At 45.3% G+C, this 19,480-nt stretch overlaps 2 protein-coding genes across 2 annotated transcripts; one reads left to right on the top strand and one right to left on the bottom strand.

Moving 5' to 3' along the window:
- The first annotated feature begins 618 nt into the window (after positions 1-618).
- On the top strand, positions 619-4,008 carry LOC143011010 (T-box-containing protein TBX6L-like). The gene is made up of 9 exons (XM_076163653.1): positions 619-634; positions 950-1,070; positions 1,337-1,439; positions 1,972-2,136; positions 2,229-2,375; positions 2,505-2,581; positions 2,687-2,760; positions 2,850-3,069; positions 3,810-4,008. Exons 1-9 carry the CDS (start codon positions 619-621, stop codon positions 4,006-4,008), a joined length of 1,122 nt encoding a protein of 373 aa, XP_076019768.1.
- Positions 4,009-7,513: 3,505 nt separating this feature from the next.
- crkl (v-crk avian sarcoma virus CT10 oncogene homolog-like) lies at positions 7,514-17,285 on the bottom strand. The gene is made up of 3 exons (XM_076163861.1): positions 16,090-17,285; positions 14,992-15,460; positions 7,514-9,943 (listed from the first exon to the last, which is right to left on the bottom strand). Exons 1-3 carry the CDS (start codon positions 16,398-16,400, stop codon positions 9,809-9,811), a joined length of 915 nt encoding a protein of 304 aa, XP_076019976.1. The 5' UTR covers positions 16,401-17,285; the 3' UTR covers positions 7,514-9,808.
- Positions 17,286-19,480: the final 2,195 nt, after the last annotated feature.

Raw genomic sequence — 19,480 nt, forward strand, 5'->3', positions numbered from 1 at the left:
GTGAAACCTGTTATTCCACCGCCCTCTCCCAGCTGCTTTGAAATTCTGGTGACTTGGCTCCAACTGGGACAGAAAGATGGATCATTATAACAAAGCAAAAAGTGAATACAAGGTGGAAATAATAATAAGGAATAATAATAATAATAATATACAATAACGAAGGAGAAAATGGAACAAAATAACATACTAACATTACTCCATATGTGTGTTTTGTTCCTGTTTAATACATTCCTGCTCAAAGAATCTACATCTCTCTTCCTTTGCAACTTTGGCATTCTTGTCTGTAGCAGTGCCAATATACTGCATTTCTACTGGAACTAACAACTACACCAAATCTACACACAATACTTCAGCCATGGGGACTGACTCACTTGTAGATCTTGCAACAAAGGCTGAGAGACCCCAGGTAACAGTCTACCTGCCCCCCCCTCAGTCTCATCTGAACACGCCCACTGCCCCTACCCCCGCCCCTGCAGGGACCAATCAAGTTCAAGGGTCCCACCTTTGGTTTGGAGTATTTGACTTCAGTTTCTCAGCTTGCAACAGTCTGGTCTCCAGTCTTCATCATCACCACAGAGGCTGCAGCGCTTAGTTGTCGCTGTTGTACAGACACAGAAAATGCAACACATCACAGGTAAGACTCAACTCAAAAGAAGTTAACCCCTAAACTCCATACAAACATGCTCCTGCTATCTGAGGATTTGTTGATTGTAGGCCTTCTGGTTTCTGTAGAGTTCCAGTGGCTCTGAGATGTAATGTAATGTAATGAATGTATGTTCAATTGTGGTTGTCTTTGCTTCATTTTGGAAACAAAGGTTCACTCCTAACACTGAACCAGGATCATGGAATTGCATATTTTGTTGCAAATATACCCCACATTTATCTTACACCCTGAGATACAGTATAACATCAACAGTTACACATTTGTATCTGTGTTGTGCCTTTTTAGACTCCAAACCTGCCGCTGACTCATACCAGCAGGGCTCCATCAGGATGAACCTGGTGAACTCGGACCTCTGGAAGTCCTTCCACAGCGTCGGCACAGAGATGATCATCACCAAGCATGGAAGGTAACCAACAGCACAACTGCAAGCTTACTGTAGAAAAAGGGGGCCTGCTGTCTCATTGTACAGTTTAAATGAGTCAAAATCAGTTTCTCATATTGACCAAAAGCCAGAAGGACCAGCAGCCTCCATTTCAGCCTGCTGAGAGGCTTTGAATGCAGACATTTTGTTCTTCAAATGCTGATATAATTATAACCCTGGTTTGAAGTGACTGTTTTCATTGTTGCCTGTGCAAAATAAGACGTACAACTTTGTGTGTTTGTGTGTCCCAGGAGGATGTTTCCACACTGCAGCGTTAGCCTCTCTGGACTCCAGCCCTTTAACAATTATGTCGTCATGGTAGACATGGTTCCTGCGGACAGCTTCAAATACAAGGTAAGGATTGTTTACACACAAATACACAAAATCCCAAACCGGTTTTCTACATGGAGTTTGGTTCACTGGGAGCAGATAAAAGCTCCACATTGGTGAGGCGCAGGAGAGGTTAGAGCTGAGGCAGAGATCAGGTCGTTGACTGCAGCCTCTGCATATCAAAGCCCTTTCATTGCTTCCTGTTTGTGTACTCTCGGCTGGAGGCCCAATCAATTAGCATCCCTCTTCCACAGCGAGAGTGAATGGGGGGCAGACGACGATCCATACATTCAGCAGTCCTCACAACGACGGCTGGAGCCCATTTGGTCACCGATGCGTCTGTTAGCACCGTGGAAACCAATTAAAACAAAGGGAATTAAAAGAGGAAAGGTTTTGCTTCGCTGTGATTCAGCATTGATGGAAGGAAGAAGGTTCATAACCCCATCACAGAACTCATTATGAGGAGAGAAATTAGCTTCACTTCACTGTTCTTGATCAGACATGTCCTGGGGTCTCACACTTTGTAACCCCCCCTCCTCCCCCCTTCTCTCTGTAGTGGAAAGCGGAGCAGTGGGAGGCAGCAGGGATATCAGAGCCCCAGCCCCCGTGTCGGACATACATGCACCCAGACTCCCCGGCCGTTGGAAGTCACTGGATGAAGCAGCCGCTCTCTTTTCTCAAGCTGAAGCTCACCAACAACACCTTGGACCAGCACGGCCATGTAAGGCGCCCACCCCTCATCACCATCTCGTATGATTTAATTATCCAGCCACGTTCAGTTGTCACTCATTCCGCTCCCCTTGCTTCCCTCAGATCATCGTGCACTCCATGCACCGCTACTACCCCAGGTTCCATGTGATCCAGGCAGACAACCCTTACACGGTGCGCTGGGGTCACTTCCAGACCTTCTCCTTCCCCGAGACCACCTTCACCACAGTGACGGCTTACCAGAACCCAAAGGTGCCAGCTTACATGTTTTAAGTTTAAGAATTATTTCCAATGTGGAGCTCAAAAGACAGATTGATTATGTAAAAATATATAAAACACCAAAGCTAAATCATAACTCTCTCTATTTTTTTTGCTTTCTAGATCACCAAATTGAAGATCGACCACAACCCCTTCGCCAAAGGCTTCAGGGAGGGGGGAACCCACTCGCAGGGTAAAAGGTGAGGTTTGATAGCAATTTGTGTTGCAGTATTTAGACGTTAAAACTAAGAATCAAGCACTCATACGATAGAAAACATGTTAAACGTGTTTGTTCTTTTTCATAGATGTCGCTCAAATCTGAGTCCTCCTGCAAAGAGAGCAGCACTAGACCGCAAAGCTCAGAGTAGAAGTCCTGCAGGTACAGAACATTCTTACTTACAGCTTATACCACAGCAATCAATCACTCCTCCATCAATTTAAATCAAAACTTTTATTTCTCCCCGTCAGGCCTGCAAAGGATGCAAACCGCCTTTCAGCCGGCGGAGACGAAGGAGAGCCAGAGCGTCGGCGAGGGGTCACAGAAGGGAGGTCACTTTGCACCCTGGTCCCTAGAGCAGCAGGACCCGGTTGAGAGCCTGCATGTCGAGCCCCTGGAGCTCCACGAGTACGACTACAGCAGCGAGGAGCAGATGGTGCCTGCATCCATGGCAGCACAGCAGGCCTACAGGTATGATCTCTCTCTCTCTCTCTCTCTCTCTCTCTCTCTCTCTCTCTCTCTCTCTCTCTCTCTCTCTCTCTCTCTCTCTCTCTCTCTCTCTCTCTCTCTCTCTCTCTCTCTCTCTCTCTCTCTCTCTCTCTCTCTCTCTCTCTCTCTCTCTCTCTCTCTCTCACACACACTCACACACACACACACACACACACACACACACACACACACACACACACACACACACACACACACACACACACACACACACACACACACACACACACACACACACACACACACACACACACACACACACACCCAAAAGCCACAATATAAGGAACAAAGTTTCCCGCCTAGTCAACTAGGGGTTTTTTACAGTTTCGGTCCAGGATTTCCTCAATTTAAGTGAAACTGTTAAACTTGTACTGTATAACTCCTTCACTAAATTGCACCAGAAACACATTCATGCATCAATAATTGAATAATTCTTCACAGTGAGCACTTTAACTTTGGATTCTAGATTTATAGGTTTACTTGGGTAACATTTTAATTTACTTCCTTGTAATTTGAGTACGTTTAAATATTTTAGTAGTACTTTTAGTCCTACACAGTAGTTCTTCTAACCCTGCAGTGCTAGGTGTGTGTGTGTGTGTGTGTGTAACCATTGTAAAATCAAACCGTGCGTGACTGGAGAGACAGTTGCACACTAATTCACCACCGTAACGAATCTGAGTTGACCCCTTCTTGGTTTCCTCCAGGCCCGTGGACTACAGCAGGTTTCCTTACCCGTCCAATGAGGCGGACATGGCTCACGCCCTCGGCCACCATGCCCCTCACCCGTATCCCCCAGCAGAGCACTGCACCCAGCAGCAGCAGCGCGCCTACCATCAGCAGCAGTACCATGGCAACACAGCGGACTGGAGCCAGTACCCCCTGTTCTCCTACTCCTGCTGGTGAACTTTGCCATGACGACAGCGATCGCCGGGATATAAAAACCACTACAGCTGCATGAATGTGAAGCTTCCAGTCATGGCTACTGAGGGAAACTGTTTCACCAGCAGCAAACACTGTAAGATGTGTATAAATGTGTGCAATACTTGTGCTCTGTGTGTGGGTGACATACACTGATGACCTTTCCTGTATCAGCTTGTGTGATTGGCTCATTTTCACGGGGCACCAATTTTCGAAAATGGAAAATTCACCTTTTCTCGCATTTCTCTTGGGACTGTTTAAGTCCATTTGAGAGGCAAAATATTGTATTGAACTGCTCAGGTCGGTGTTTTGAATAGTTAAATGTGTGTGTATATGTAAGGTATTATTGTTTTGCCATGTATTAGAAAGGTGATTTACAGAATAATGACATATTGTGTGTGTATGTCTGTGTATATATATATGTGTGTGAAAACTCATGTGGGAAAATAACAATAATAAAGGGAGATGTGCAACAATTGTCGAACAGTTGTGATATTTCTTTCTTTTGTAGCTGTTATGATTAGGAAACAGAGCTCCTCTTGTCTGATATAGTCCATGAACCTAAACAAATCTGGATTATTGATTTAGCTTGACCTGCATAACAGCAACATTTGTTCCAGTTCCAGACCAGAACACATTAGCAGATGTTGCTCTGGTGTTTCCACTACACTTTGAAAGGCATCCAAGCAAAACTCATTTATTTGCAAGTGAAATGCATTAAAACATTCATAGTGAAATTGTGGCGAGTATTGGAATGTTTTGAGCACTAGCTTGAGAACAACAGCAGCTTATTTAGGAGCACGGAAGAGGAGGAGGAGGAGGAGGAGTAGAGGAGAGTGATGGAGCAAAGACAGTCTGTGGTAAGGCAGCGACTGACCTGATAAAAGTGACGGCAGACAGCGCGGGTGGAAATACTATCATAGTCTGGCATAGTTTCCCCCAGCAGAAGGCAGAAACGTCTGTGCTGTAAATGTTTTACGAGAGAGAGAGAGAGATGAGATGAGAGAGAGAGGGAGAGGGAGAGAGAGAGGGGAGGGGAGTCATATCTGGGACAGTTTTGAAGCTTCAGGGAACACAGGCTGAAGAGCAATTTTCTAGCACACTGCCATATTGCAAGTGTGTGTTCACATGTTTGACTATGTAGCGTGTACGTCTGAAACCCTGGAGCAGACGGAGCTTCAGCCGGTGTTTCTTAAGGACACGTCTACTATAATGAGGGTGGAATCTGTCATATTGGGAAGGTAAAGGGCATCTTACCCGCACTGCTCATATTGAACTTCTCTCACCTCGCAATGAAATGATTTACAGACCCCAGCTGGTGTCAATTAGTCTGCTCTACTTCTGTTATGATTCCAGCTCCAAAGGGCACACAAGCATCCGGCCAGAGTCCATCTACACACCAGAATCAGAGAGATGTGTGAAATGTACTGCCTCACATGTTAGGGAACGTCCATTGTGCAAAAGATGTCCTCAAAGGGAAAGGAAGGTCTTACTTAACAAATGAAACGATATGAAAGTGGAGTGTTCATTCTCGGTGTTCCAGTTTGGTGAGTTGTTCCGTTATCTGCCGGAGAGACAGAGGGGGGGAAAAAAGCTTATTTAACTGGGAGGCTGAGATAACCGTGAGTGACAGCTCCTGCAGCACAGCGAGTGGATGACACACACACACACACACACAGCCAGCTATTCCAGGCCTGACTGTGCCAATTAGCATGCTGATTAAAGTACGAGGCTCACACCTTGCAAGAATGTCTCATCATGACTAATATGCGACAACTTGCTGGGCACAACACAGCGGCTCTGAGGCTCCTCATCGCGACTTCCCAGTTAGGGAGTTCAAATGCTCTTCATCGCAAATAGAAAATGGATTTCATAATTTCTCTGGCTCGCAAAGTATTTAGCAACGCAAGCAGCACGAATTTTACACTTCAACAACAAATCAAATAGGAGATCAAGCTCATTATTAGGTGTGTAATCTGCACAGGTGAGGCCCGAGCCACTGTAAGGCTAAAGTAAGTCTCAAACCTCAAATCAAGACAGGCAAAGAATTACAGTCAGGTAAGATAAATTGTGGATCATTTAAAAATGTATATTCAATAATTTCCCATTAGTTTCCAGGTTGATTGTCAACTTTGATTAAGTCCAAGTCATGTGACCCGAACCCAACAGGCCCGGTAACGTTTGTAGTAATTTATTATGGTTGTTAACCCAGACAACATCTGAGCTGCGAGCCTTAGTTTCTCTCTATTTGCTTGTCTTGAGATTCCCTAGCAAATCAAACTATGAGGGAAATGTTGCGTGTGTTCCTGTGTAAGGACTCGCTCAGTGTGGGCAGCAGCAGCCATCACAGCTGGCTTCAGGGTGGCGGCAGTAATGGACTGCAGGAAGGTCTGCATTGACCGGCTCATGGCAGACATCCATTCAGACACACTCACACACGCCTGCTGCCCTGAGGAGAGGTCAGACTCAGCCAAGCCTGATTCATTACAGCATCCAGCCGCTACCAAGGGTCCAAATCAATCCATCGACTGGCTTTAATGGCAGTTTAACCTGACACACACACACACGGAGAGTGTGCAACGTGTTCTGTAAAGCCAAATCATTCTTACAACAATGGAATATGTCTAAGAACTAACGTATAAAGCTAATTTACTGAATACTGAGACAGAGAACAAAACAAATTAAATCCCTTAACCATAAAATTAATCCCAGACACAACCTATGAAAAGAAAAGAAAGATAGTGTTGAGCAGCCACTCGACTCACCTGATTAGACCCAAACCAAAGCTTCAGCTGTGACCTGTTTCACCATATGAGCGACACAGGAAGAGAACATGTGGGGTTAAATCCTCCCAGCAAGGAAACATTCTGTAGAATATCTGCATTACTGACAAATTAGGATTTTCATGTCATCAATCAAGCTTCCTAATATAGTTCACCTCCCAGGCTGAGGTCATGGCCGTGTGGTAAATCAGGATAAATGACTTTGTTGCCATGCAAAGTAGGGCAGCGGTCTTTCCCTTTAAAGACAAACATGTTCATCTGAGCAGAGTGAAGTCACGGCGATGACAAGATTCCATTTACATACCAAAAACAATGTAGCATCCATAGAGGAGCTGCTGAGGAAAGAGCTGAACAAACAGCAGTGACAGTAACATCCTTGTCCGACGTCGCCCTTGAAAAGTTTTCCGTTCGCCGTCTGTAGGTCAGCCGGCCTTCTTTTATTAGCACTTCATTAAAATTCATTAATTGCTTCCTTTCTCCTGGGCGCAGGCAGAACCCAAAACTGGAGCTGACAGAAATGAGAGCAGGCACAACCGTCAGTCGCTCCAGATACACAAGCTGATGACAGGCTGCTGCAAACACAAGCTGCTGACAGGCTGCAGCAAAGACACTCACCGTGACAGGCTGCTGCAAACACCCACCGTGACAGGCTGCTGCAGAGGAAAGGCAGGAAGTACGCGGCCAATGAAGGGAACCGACAGAGCAACTTAAAGAAGTAGACATAAATTTTATTTACTTGTTCTGTACATAAAGGGTCCATACCAGCACGGGTGTTAACCATGGGAAATATTAACACATGTAAATGGTATAGGAAAATAAAAGGCACAATTTTTCCATTCTTAAGTAAAAGACAGGCTTTCCTAGAATATGAGAGAAGAAGAGCACAGTAATACTGTTAATGCATTACAAAACAACTCTGAAGCATGACAGAAGCAAGTTCACCTCAAGAGATAAGGAATCAGGGTGTATTGCTTAATTAGTAGATTTGGAGAAGGTTTACAATGAAAACCCCCAAACTGGTTTGATTTCCCGGACCAGGAGGCGTTTAAGAGTGAGATTTTTTTATTTACTAAAAAGGAAATAAATGAAATTAAGCAGCATTTGGCCAGGAGGAACCACTCCCCCCCTGCAGGCCAAGAGGTCATGCACAGAGGCAACCAGCAGGCATTTTTTTCCCTTTTCAAAAGTCACCTTCGGTTCTTTTATTCAATTTATTTAAACAAAAATACTTGATTTCAACAGCTGACTACGAGTCAACCAAATAAAACTAAAGTGGGATACAATTAAAAGCTGCACAATGATATTAATCTACTGAGTGACAGGCTGAGCAATGATGTGAAGGAAGGAAGGAAGGAAAGCAGTCAGAGGAGAGACAAAGGGGGGGAGGAGAGAGAGAGAGTTCATCATTACAGCAGAGACCTGGGGGGTCGGCACTATATCAGCACTACAGCTGTTTAATCCTCCAGCGGTTCCAGCACGGTACGGACAAAGATGCATTCCAACAACTCCGACTTGGTCTGTTTGCATAAAGAGGCAAAAAATGTGCACAGACCAGTGATTTGAGGACTCAAGCTGGCTGGAATCCTACACAGGAAAGCCTAAGGTCACATTAAAAGAAGGGAGTTGCATGGGATAGAAGTTGCATTTATCTTAACTATCTGGGAAAAAAAGAAGGCATTGGCGGGATCTCATTGGCTTTCTGAGACGTCGGCCCTCCTCCCCTGACCCGCGGTATATAACAGGAAGCTCCACGCCTCGGTGAGAAGCTCTTTGCCCGCGTGCCCGCCGGCCCCGCATCTCCAGCGAGCCGCGCTAATCCGACGCTTGAACGAGTGCTGGTCGGAGCTACGGCCGTTCGCTCTTTGAGCCGTTAAACGCTTGGCACTCCTTTGCAAAGTCTAAATACACAACTCCTCCAGTGCTCCGTTCTGTTGGCACTAAAAACCTGCTAATCTCAAAGCAATGTCTGAAGTGACAGAAGCGTGGGCTAGAGCAAGAGGCGTGTTGTGTAGGTCACACTAAACGCTCCACATGCATCTCCTACAGGGCAAAACAGCTTCAGTCTGTGCTGTTGATGCTGCGGCACAAATAGAGGATGGAATTTAAATATGCTTGTGTCTTATTACAAAGAGATAAATAAGTATCGCCATCCATATTTGTGCCCGGCTGTACAGCTGATGGGATCTCTAAAGTCCCGCCTAGACGCTCCACAAGAACCTCCTCCTCTACCCCTGCTGCTGCATCCTGATGCAGTCCGCTGTGTAATGCTTAGGACGCCGGTCTGAGCCAATTCTTTGGAGGAATAACGTGTGACTGGCCTATTAGCTCCTCATTGCCTCAGTGCTCTCCTTTAGTCCGTGCGGCGGCCGCTGCTTTGCCACAATTTGTACAAACATCCTCACGTTAGAACACAAACCAATGCTCTGCATGTCCCCAAGAATTCAAACATAACTATTAAAAAACAGACAAGTTATAATGTAATGTGGTAAATATCCGTTGTGAACACGCAAACGTACACACACACACACACACACACACACACACACACACACACACACACACACACACACACACACACACACACACACACACACACACACACACACACACACACACACACACACACACACACACACACACACACACACACACACACTATCGCACACTATCGCACACACACTCACGCTCGCTCAGTGATGCCCAATGGTGGTCTGGAAATGAAAAGGACACTAATGCAAAAAACACTGCCCAGCCTACGACTATGAGACGGGACGGGGAAGTTGGAAAAGTGGGGTCGGGTTTTAGTTTAGGAACCAAAGTCCAAAGCTGTAAACAGTCAGAAAGCCTTGCAACGGTTGGCAACAATAGATGGGTCACTATCATGGTACAGCCCCAAGCAGGCAAGCACGTAACCGTGGTGACACTGGCGGGAGAGGTGGAGACAGCCAGCGGATCTAGGTGCAGGTCAATACTGGGGGAGAGGGTCCGGACGGACTCCGAGGTCAGTCGCTCTCGTCCGGGTTCTGGGGGTCCATGATTTTGACGTGGGTGAACGGGAAGAGACCCCGCCGTCCGTTTACCTCGCCCTCCCACTGGCCGCTGATGTTCATTCGCGTCACCTTGACGATGTCACCCACCTGGGGAGAGGGGGAGAGAGGCAGAGGAGTTACTGGAGTGTGTGCAACATGAACAAAGACACAGTCAGAACGAAGCTAATGTAAGACAACAATTGCTTCAATGAGGAAAAAGTTCTACGACGAAGCACAAAGACCTCACCCTGACTGAGGTGCTTTTAATCTTCTTAGCTTCAGACCTCAATCCCACTGAAACCCTTTGGAAGGACCTTAACAGGACACTCCCCATCAATCTGATGAGCTGGCAAGTTCAGGTGTGCACAAACTCATCAACTTAACGCAGTGATCAAAGCGAAAGGTGCTTGGGATGTGGACACACACACACATGAATCAATGTAGAAGGTCAACATGATGGTGTTGTCTCGGCGGCGCTGCGTTGTTTGTTCTGCGGTCTTCAGAACGTCTCAAGCAACAATTCTCTTTTCAAAAACAATTTCACACTTCGGCCGTGAATGAAATGAACAAAGCACTTTTTTTTCTCGCAACGTGCCTGCAGTCACAACAACAAAGCTGAAGGAAAAGTTTCTTCTTTTATTGCCGACACTGACGGCTAAAAAAAGAAAGCAAACACATTTAGCAGAGAGCAGGCGATGGAACACAGAGCAGAAGAACATAAAATGCCATAACCGGTGTTAATTGGTCTTGTTAATTTTCAAACTCCGCTGCTTGAGCTGCATTAACAATGTGTGTGTGTGCTTTAAACAAATCCAACAAAACCGATGTAGTTACAAAAGCGCGTGTTAAAAACCTCCATTCTGACTCGCCGACATCGTCCTCAACCCCAATCTGCTCGGGCCGTGCGCTCGCCATCTCATCACCGAGACCCCAATTTAAAAGTGACTGTGGAGGTGTCGAGGTCAGAGGTCAGAGCCTTTGCAGCTTAAAAGCTCAAGATGAGGCTTCGCAAGGACATTTAGTCCTTCACATTCTCTGTAACGTTAATCCTTTCCCTCCATTCAGGACAGAGTGTTGCGCTGTGTAATCTGTGCAAAGAATGAAGATTATCTCTCCGTTACTTTATTACTTTGATTCAGTGAAGAATTGAGGATTTAAGGGTTTATCCGCTTTTCACCTTTGCACTGACTGATCCAGTGTTGATGTTTAACTTCACGTCTCGCAGGTCGGATGAAAATAGTGTTTTTTTTTTAACTTTAAACGTAAACATACAGTATCTGACACGTGAGTAGAAGTCGACCACTCCAGCGTGATATAAAGCAAAGAATAACTTATTGCGCCAACAAAGACAGAGGCCATAACCTGATTACATCGGTTGGCAACTGTGTGTTTTGGAAGTGAATAAATAATGAGTCAGAGCTTCTGCTTCCTAAAATAAACCACAGTAAAAAAACATGAATGGTTTCTGCTTAAGGACGGCCGACGCCGAGCCAACAACCGACAGAGGCAGAAGAGATATGACAGAGAGAGAGAGAGAGAGACAGAGAGGGACAGAGAGAGAGAGAGAGAGGGGGATAGAGAGAAAGAGATATGACAGAAAGGGAGTGAGACAGAGAGAGAGAGAGAGTGTGTTTTTATGTAACTGTAGCACTGTTTTTAAGTACAAGGCTTCAAATAATTACAAAATTGAGGACCCACTCTTATTTGAGCTGGATTTTGTGCTTATTCTTGGAGCATCTTGTTCCATAGAAGTGCATACTGTGTCACATTTGAGGTCAGGTATGCTGCACACCTACACCCACACACACACCCACACCCACAGCTCCAGGGGTGCAGACCCGTGCTCGGTTTGAAACACGTCTCTGCAGGTTGGCACAAACAAAACCACATTTCACGAGCAATCCATCATCGGAGAGTTTCACTGAATGGGGTCACAAAGCCTATAGCAGCGGCTCAAGTGTTGGCAACTGAGAACACGTGGCCCCCACGCGCACACACAGCAGGTCCACACACACTACTGGGCCTTCAAAAGGAAGCAGAGTTGATATTATAGTGGCGTGGGAACAGTGGCGTTCCAGCAGTAGCCTCAGTATGTAGCATTGATCTTTGTAGGTCTGTAGTGACGCGCCTCCAGCCACAGTGAGTCAGAACCACTTTGAGCCGGTCCGGGTTTCCCTCAGCGGCTACAGTTTACTCACCACCAGACCAGGCAGCAGGGCAAGGAAACACAGGATGGCACCCCGCAACTGCAATACACCGCAAACTCCAGTGAGACTTCAATCATCTCCAGCTATTAAAGGTGTTCTTAGTAAAAGTCCAAAGCTTTTCTCAGGTTAAGTCTCATTCATTCAATCAGAGATGTTTCAAAGCATCTTCTCTCCATTTCCTTCTGTTTAGACACAGTCCCAGTTTGCAGTATGCTGAATGCCACGGAACACGTAAAGACAAAAGTGGCCTGAGGCAACAAACTCAGCCCTCGCGAATGAATTTGAACTTCAAGAGACACGCCCAGTCACATCATATAACGTCTGAGAGGGAAAAGAACTCCAGCTATGATCCACCGCCTCAAACCAGGCCCGGGAAGAGAGAAGAGAAAGACGTGGCCCCGACGACTGAAATGATTATATTGACGAACTAAAAAGGTTATTAATTATAGAAACATGAACTAGCTTATACGTCCCTGCAGCTTTGATCAAACAGGAAGACATAACAGACACCCAGACGCCGCTTAGGTTCAGCCGCCCTCTCTTCTTCTTCTTCTCTCAGCTACACGAGGTGTGCAGATGAGCGCATGTATCTGTCGGATGAAACAAAACTATGTGCGTCTCGGTAACACGTCACACATTGCAATGTTTGGCATGAAGAAGTGCTAACACTCTGCGATGTTTCGCTTCCTGTTTTCGAACGCAGACGAGCCCGTCTAAATAGTTCAGCAGATTCTCTTCCTTGTACTCACAGGATTCATGGTTTAGGATACTAGCTGCTCGATATTCATCACACAGACAACAACCCGGGTTCTTTCCCCACAGGACAGGGTTTCACTTTCAAATTTGAAGTTAGATTATGACAACTTTCAAAAGTATTCCTCCAACACCACCCTGCCTCTGCCTCACAGAGGGTCGGGTCTGATAGAAACACATTTCAATCTAAAGCATCCATATGTATCCTCATCCAGCTTTATCTGCCTGGTTTACTTCATCTGCTGCTGGATTCTTTTAGCCAGAGGAAAGTGGAATCTAACACAGATTCATCTGTCCCCTGGGAGCGGCACCACAGCTCAGTCTGCTATCACAGTTAGAGCAGCATTCTGGAGGTCAAGCCGTTCCCCTCTACGTACGCGCAGAAGACATTATGGATTACTGAACACGCTACAACATGTTACCGCCAGAGTCAGAGCAGATTTGTATCCTCCAGTGTTTCTCTGCCGAGCGAGAGTCTGGCCCTGCTTTCTGTCTGCTCCGGCTGGCAGTGGCTTGCCTGCTAACCGGGGAGATTGAGAAGGAGCTACTGGGAGCTGACGGACGGACAGGCTGAGACAACTGGGAGAAGTTGTGCTCCAGTTGCAATCCAATACTAAAAGAAACTATGTTACTGTGAGGCTAAGGTTTTACCACAGACTGTTTATTGGACAAATTCTGTTGGCTGGCAGCCGCTCACTTTCAATGAGAGCTGGGGACGGGGGGTCGGCCATCACTGAGACATTAGCATGCAGCGTGATGCCAGCGCCCTGAGCAACAAGTTCAGTTTGAGCTGAGGTTCACTTCATGCTAAATAGCTGCAAGCAAATGCAGATAGATCATGATTTTCCCGCTACTGTGACATCTTGCATTGCACAAAAGCCATCTCCAAACATTTGTTGCATAGTGACAATGATGGAAAATAAAACTTGATGTCCCAAAACCTTGACACCCATAAGTAATTGCTTCAGGTTATAATTGTATCCTCATAGTTCTGCCATGTAATAACGACATACTTTGCAGGAATAGATTGAAAAGATCTGCTTAACTAAAGAACTGATGGTGGGGAATGTAGACAATTGTTAGGCACAACCAAATGTTATGTTTAGCACCACTTGAAGCCTCGATCCCTGGTGTAACTACAAGCAGCAGCCCCGTAGTCGCCACTGTGGCTCATCAATCTCCCAATGTGAGCAACCAACAACACGGTTTATTGTAAGAGAAGTGGAGAGGAGACCATCAGAGCACATTCACACACAAAAGATCTTGGTTTGCTGCATTCACTCTTCTTGTAGTACTTGTAGTTGCTTATTCATAGTACTAGCTACCAACTACATAGTCTTCAATGTAGACTAGAAACAGAATGTAGAATGAAATATTGGTGAGGCCAAATAATAAGATGAAGGTCTCCAATGTAAGAAGCTCTTCTAAAGTTAATGGTGTACAACACATTTTCTCAACAAGATGATATCACTGGTGACAGATACTAGACATAAAGAAAGAAAAGACTAAATAAATCATGCTGACTTGGAATCATGTGCGAGCCTTTTGCTTGATACCAATGGAAAGAGCGTTGCGCAAGAGCTGGCTGAGAAACAAAACATGGAAGTTTAGCAACATTTCAACTGAATCTTCATCTGCGTCACTTATTCTGCCCGTGATTCCAAAGTTCTACGATGTTTCTCTTACACTTTCATTAGTACAGCAGTGTCGTATCTTAGCCCACAGAAGAAATGTTGAGTCAAAAGACGCATTGGGGCAGTGCTGTTTTATGCTGACTAGGCCACTATTTGCTGTGTCCTTGGCACATAATTGGCAGAGTTTTGCTGCAGATTGTTGCATTGCAAAGCACGAGTGCAGCTAAACAATACTGTTACCACAACTACTACGTAATTGTTGTGGCTAAAATGTTTTATTTATATCTTAAAATTGCCTTTGTTGCAAGGGCTGGATTCCCACTTCACTCAAAAACCATTGACCCACTTAATTTAGTCTTTCAACATTTCCAAGACTGCGTAATCGCTGATACAGTGGAAGATCATTGAGCAAGTGAACTGTGATCACCTGGAAATGTGTGTGTGTGTGTGTGTGTGTGTGTGTGTGTGTGTGTGTGTGTGTGTGTGTGTGTGTGTGTGTGTGTGTGTGTGTGTGTGTGCGCGTGCGCGTGCATGGGGATTGCTACAAAAGATTTAACAATACCTCTAGAGCGAGAGCTGTTTTATCATAGGCACATGGCACTCGTTTCTGGATGGCCTTCGCCATGACGGGGCCGTTCTGCATGGAGGGCAGCGGGGTGATGACGGCTCCAGGTGTACCAGGGGGCAATGGTGAAGGAGTCTGGGGCTGGGCGTAGGCGTGGACATGAGCAGGCTCGGGGATCCCATAGCTGTTGGAGTTGCGGGAGCCGTGGGGGGGCTGACCAGGGTGGGGTGAAGGTCGTACCAACTTCTCCACGTAGGGAACAGGGATCATCCCCACACGTCCCTCTTTACTCTTGGCACTCCACCATTGCTCCTCTGGTTTCTCCAGGATGATCAGGATCTCCCCCCTCTTGAAAGGAAGATCCTCTGCGTCACTGCCAGTGAAGTCGTATAGAGTCCGCACATACTCTAAGTTGTCATCTGGGCCACCCATGGGCTGGATGGGAGCACCCACTGTGCTCGGGTACCTTGGGAGCAGATGATAGTACACTTCAGGAGATCATGAAATATAGGTTACAGGCAAGTGAATGTTATGCCGGTTCAAAAAAGACCCATGTAATGGATCTTGTGAAATGCATGGTGTTGTGTAGTCTGCACCAAGTAGATCTTAGGAAATTAACAGTTTATTAAAGACATTTCAGTACAGCAGCCTGGAATCTGACCCTTCTGAGGCAAGTTTTTGACTGTAATCCTGACCAGTTGTGACCATTGTTAAGATGTGAAACATTAGATCACAGTGACACAACTTAAGTGCATATGAATTTAACAAACCCACAACAACCATTTCATCCATTGGCTACAGCAGTTTACACACAGGAAATGTTAAGTTTACTGGGCAAGTGTCAACTTAGGAACTGGTAGTGATTGAACGATGAGCATATTTATGCAAGAATGGTGCAAAGATAAAGTAGAGAAATGTGGAAGCCAAAGAACAACTTGGCTGATCGAATCTGGTCAGAAGTTAAGCTAGGTGAGCTATAATATAATAGACTTGTATGTATGTGTATGGACAGATACGCCCATGTGTCTTGAATTTGATTGCGCCATATCCCTTCTTTGCACTGTGGTGATGGGGGGGTCTGGGTGAGTCACTTACCTGGGGGCTGGCTCGATCAGCGTGGTTGTATCCAGGTAATGGATTTTGTAGAACTCCAGGAGAGCGGGGAGGTGCTCGAATTCTTGATCTCCTATTTTAAATCTCTTGCTGGGCAAAGAGTTGATGATATAATGAGACACTTTGGAGTTCTCCGATACGGACAGCACGTATTCGCCGGGGCAAGTGGACGAGTCTCGCACCAGGAACATGCCATGTCTCTGTCCTTGTAATCTATTCTGTGCCTCCTGTCGTGACACTGGTCCGAAATACCAGGCGGAACGATCGGACGAGTCAAACCGTGCAGTTGACATTTCTGTCCAAAAATAAGTTAATAACAGCCTACAAATAAGAAAAGGGGAATCTACACAACAGAGCAGACAATAAATAAAAACGTATATGCGCAGTTGAACTGGCCGTACACCATCAACTGGAGGTTAGCGAAGGTGCAGGGCAGGGCATTCGACTGATGTCTGCGCTAACGCTACAGTAGCGGCTCCGGATAAAAACAAAAAAGCAACCTGACGTTTTCAGAGACAGGCTGCGACTGGCTGGATCCAACTTCGGGGCATAATGTGGTTCCTCTGTCTAGCAGCCAGCGGTACAATGGTGGTTTGATCCGCCATAAAATACAAAAAAAAAAACTTACATCGACGGACGCCGAAGCAACAAATGATCAATGAAGCTTCTTCCCCTTTTCGTACCGCCTTCCGAGAAAGTAACGAGCTCCTCTTGTAATATTTATCTCCTCCGGTCAGTGTCAGTTTAAGAGCGGAAAAGGTGGCCTCAGCGTCTCGTCTGATGAATCCTCATGTTGGGGAAATTTCTACCAGCAGGGCGAAAACAAAATTATTTCAGAGTATCGTCCAGATTTACTAAGGCACGCGTCATGAAAATGCGTTTTTTGAACCCCCTTTCTCAGACTTTTGAGGCAGTACAGCAAAAATGGCGGCCCGCAACACGTCTTCAGACAAAAAATGAATTCACAGCAGCGACTCGTCCCTCCAGGGTGCATGTCAGGAGCGGCTACGGAATTTTGCGGCGCCTCTCCCGTGATTTCCTACTCCCGCATGACGGAACCGACTTTAGCGGAGCTATATTTCACACTTTCCTGTATTTCTGTTTGTCCCCCCGCCGCCGCCGAGCCGACAGAAGTACGAGTACGAGAACGAAAAAATGGCGACGGGAGGGCAGGTCTGCGCGCTCCCGCTACAGGGCTGCACGTCACTGACGCACGGAGGGGCGGGGCGGGACATGTGGGCGGAGACTCGAGGTGTCAATCATATTCCCACACGCTGGTTTAACGCCAATCCTGTATTTAGGTATGATTTATTACTAATATTACAACGAACACTGCAATTTAGACTAAGAGTCTAGTCTAAAAGTCCATGATTTCGCAATTATTCAAACTTTTTATTTAAAACACCCTAAGATATAATTTTAAGATAAGATAACATCTTATCTTATCCTATATTCAATACTGATACACAATAATAAAAAATCTGCAAAAACACACATATGAGGAGCTAGAACCAGAACATTTTTGACATTTTTTTCTTAAATGGGATTGAATGAATTCATTTGATCAATGTCTCTCTGAGGATCAATTACCCAACTAGATATTTCAAACTTTAAGAGATTGATATTGAGTTATGTTCTTTCTATTGTGTCAGTATCCTAGTTGGTACAAATCACTTTAAGAAGCCTATCCTTCTACTCAGTAAACTGTTATTTCTCGCCTCCAGTAAATACACTTTACATATTTCCCTTTTTTCAATTCCTGTTCATCTCCAACTTCCCCCTCCATATAGACCGATAAGTATTATCTGGCACACAAGTGTGACTCATCGATTTGGAGCTCCCCAGCCAGGCCAACCCACGACACAATATGCTGAAAGGGACGGGATGCATTGAGATGCAGAGAACAGAGCCTCCAAAGAGGCGTCAATACAGAGAAATGCCAAAGGAAAGATCATGTCAGCAAACACTGACCGAGCACAACAAGTCGTCCAGTGTGACAGGACGACTTCTGCACACTGATGAAAGTAAAATGTATAAGGAGTAGCTGTGTTCCTCTGGTTATTGAGGTTTGTCTGACTGTGCCTCATGAGGCTGCAGCTGGCACAGAGCAGTGCTAATCACTGCAGCACTGTCTGAATGTTAATAGAGTTGTACCCACTGTGTGTTGGTGGCCGACGCCTGCCAATTCCCACATTTCCACAAAGGCTCAGTGATGCAACAAATTGGGGGGCGAAAACAATCAGGGTTTCTCCCTCTTTAGACATGGCTGGAGAAACTTTTGCTGATGACACATGTACACCGAAAAAAACGTTGAAACCAATTTTTGCTTGAGTAATGACAATTTTTTTTTGTAGCTTTCGGCAAGCAGACATAAAACACTTGGATTGCATCAGAGATTTTATGATGACAAGGCACAAATAGGTTTTTACCGTGGAATTCAGAAAATGATGCTGAGGTAAGAATGACATAACTCAGTGTTGATTTTCAGTATTTGTAGGCTTCCACTGAATCCTGGTGAAAAGTTTCCTCAGAAATATCACCATCTAGTGGGTGTGCATATTAAGTTTTTTCTTATTTCTTTGTGTAAAAGATAGGATCCTGAGGGGCGGCTGCACATGGAATCCTAAGCACATCCAGCAGAACCGAGTGAATGTCCTGACTAAACCCATTTGAAGGACATTAGGTCTATCTTGTTCTCTCAGATTGCTTTTCCGGCTGGTCTATAAGGAGGGAACTTCATTGCTGATGAGTTCATACTCAGTGAGATAACACTTGGCGATGAATTCATCTCCATCTAAACTGCTCTATTTAAATTTACATAAATTGCTCATTCAGAATATAATGTGAACAGATTACAGGGAAATGGGCAAATCCAGGCTTGATGAAGTGCATTCACAACCAAATCAGGTACTTGTTATAGTATACTCTACTATACTATACTTTATCCTACTGTTTGACTTTTAAAATACTGAGTCGATGGCTTTGAGCTACAATGCCAAGTCATCATTTCACGTTATTCTTTTCCATACCATTTATTTTCCAAATCATTGAACACTTTCCAATTCGCAGCCCGGACGGTTTTCAATTATTCTTAACTTTGAATTGCTGACAGGCCAGTTTGAACCTATACGGTTGCATTACTCTATTGTTACTGAGATTAACAGTAAAGTCAGGGTTATTACATGAATCTGTTGGCAAGAGTAGTGTCAAGTCAATAAATACTAAATCTTGTCTCCTTTTTTACTCCAACATCCAGGCCAGGTTTCTGTAACGGTGAGTAACTGTGTGGAATTCCTAACCTGCCCTGAGCTGTTGCACAACGTTAATCTTAGGATTTCATTGCAGTTGTGAAATGACGCGAATGCCATGACGC

The sequence above is a fragment of the Genypterus blacodes genome, unplaced genomic scaffold (assembly GCF_046128005.1).
Source record: "Genypterus blacodes isolate CSIRO-AG114 ecotype Tasmania unplaced genomic scaffold, CSIRO-AGI_Gbla_v1 ptg000133l_1, whole genome shotgun sequence".
NCBI classification, from domain to species: domain Eukaryota; kingdom Metazoa; phylum Chordata; class Actinopteri; order Ophidiiformes; family Ophidiidae; genus Genypterus; species Genypterus blacodes.

Excerpts from the sequence above, each read along its gene's own strand:
- crkl (XM_076163861.1), bottom strand. The coding sequence starts at position 16,400 with ATGTCAACTGCACGGTTTGACTCGTCCGATCGTTCCGCCTGGTATTTC. Across the intron at positions 15,461-16,089 it reads CTGATCGAGCCAGCCCCCAG|GTACCCGAGCACAGTGGGTG; the intron begins GTAAGTGACTCA and ends TCTGCTCCCAAG. Across the intron at positions 9,944-14,991 it reads AAACAGCTCTCGCTCTAGAG|GTGGGTGACATCGTCAAGGT; the intron begins GTATTGTTAAAT and ends CCCTCTCCCCAG.
- LOC143011010 (XM_076163653.1), top strand. Across the intron at positions 1,440-1,971 it reads CGGACAGCTTCAAATACAAG|TGGAAAGCGGAGCAGTGGGA; the intron begins GTAAGGATTGTT and ends TTCTCTCTGTAG. Across the intron at positions 2,761-2,849 it reads TCAGAGTAGAAGTCCTGCAG|GCCTGCAAAGGATGCAAACC; the intron begins GTACAGAACATT and ends TCTCCCCGTCAG.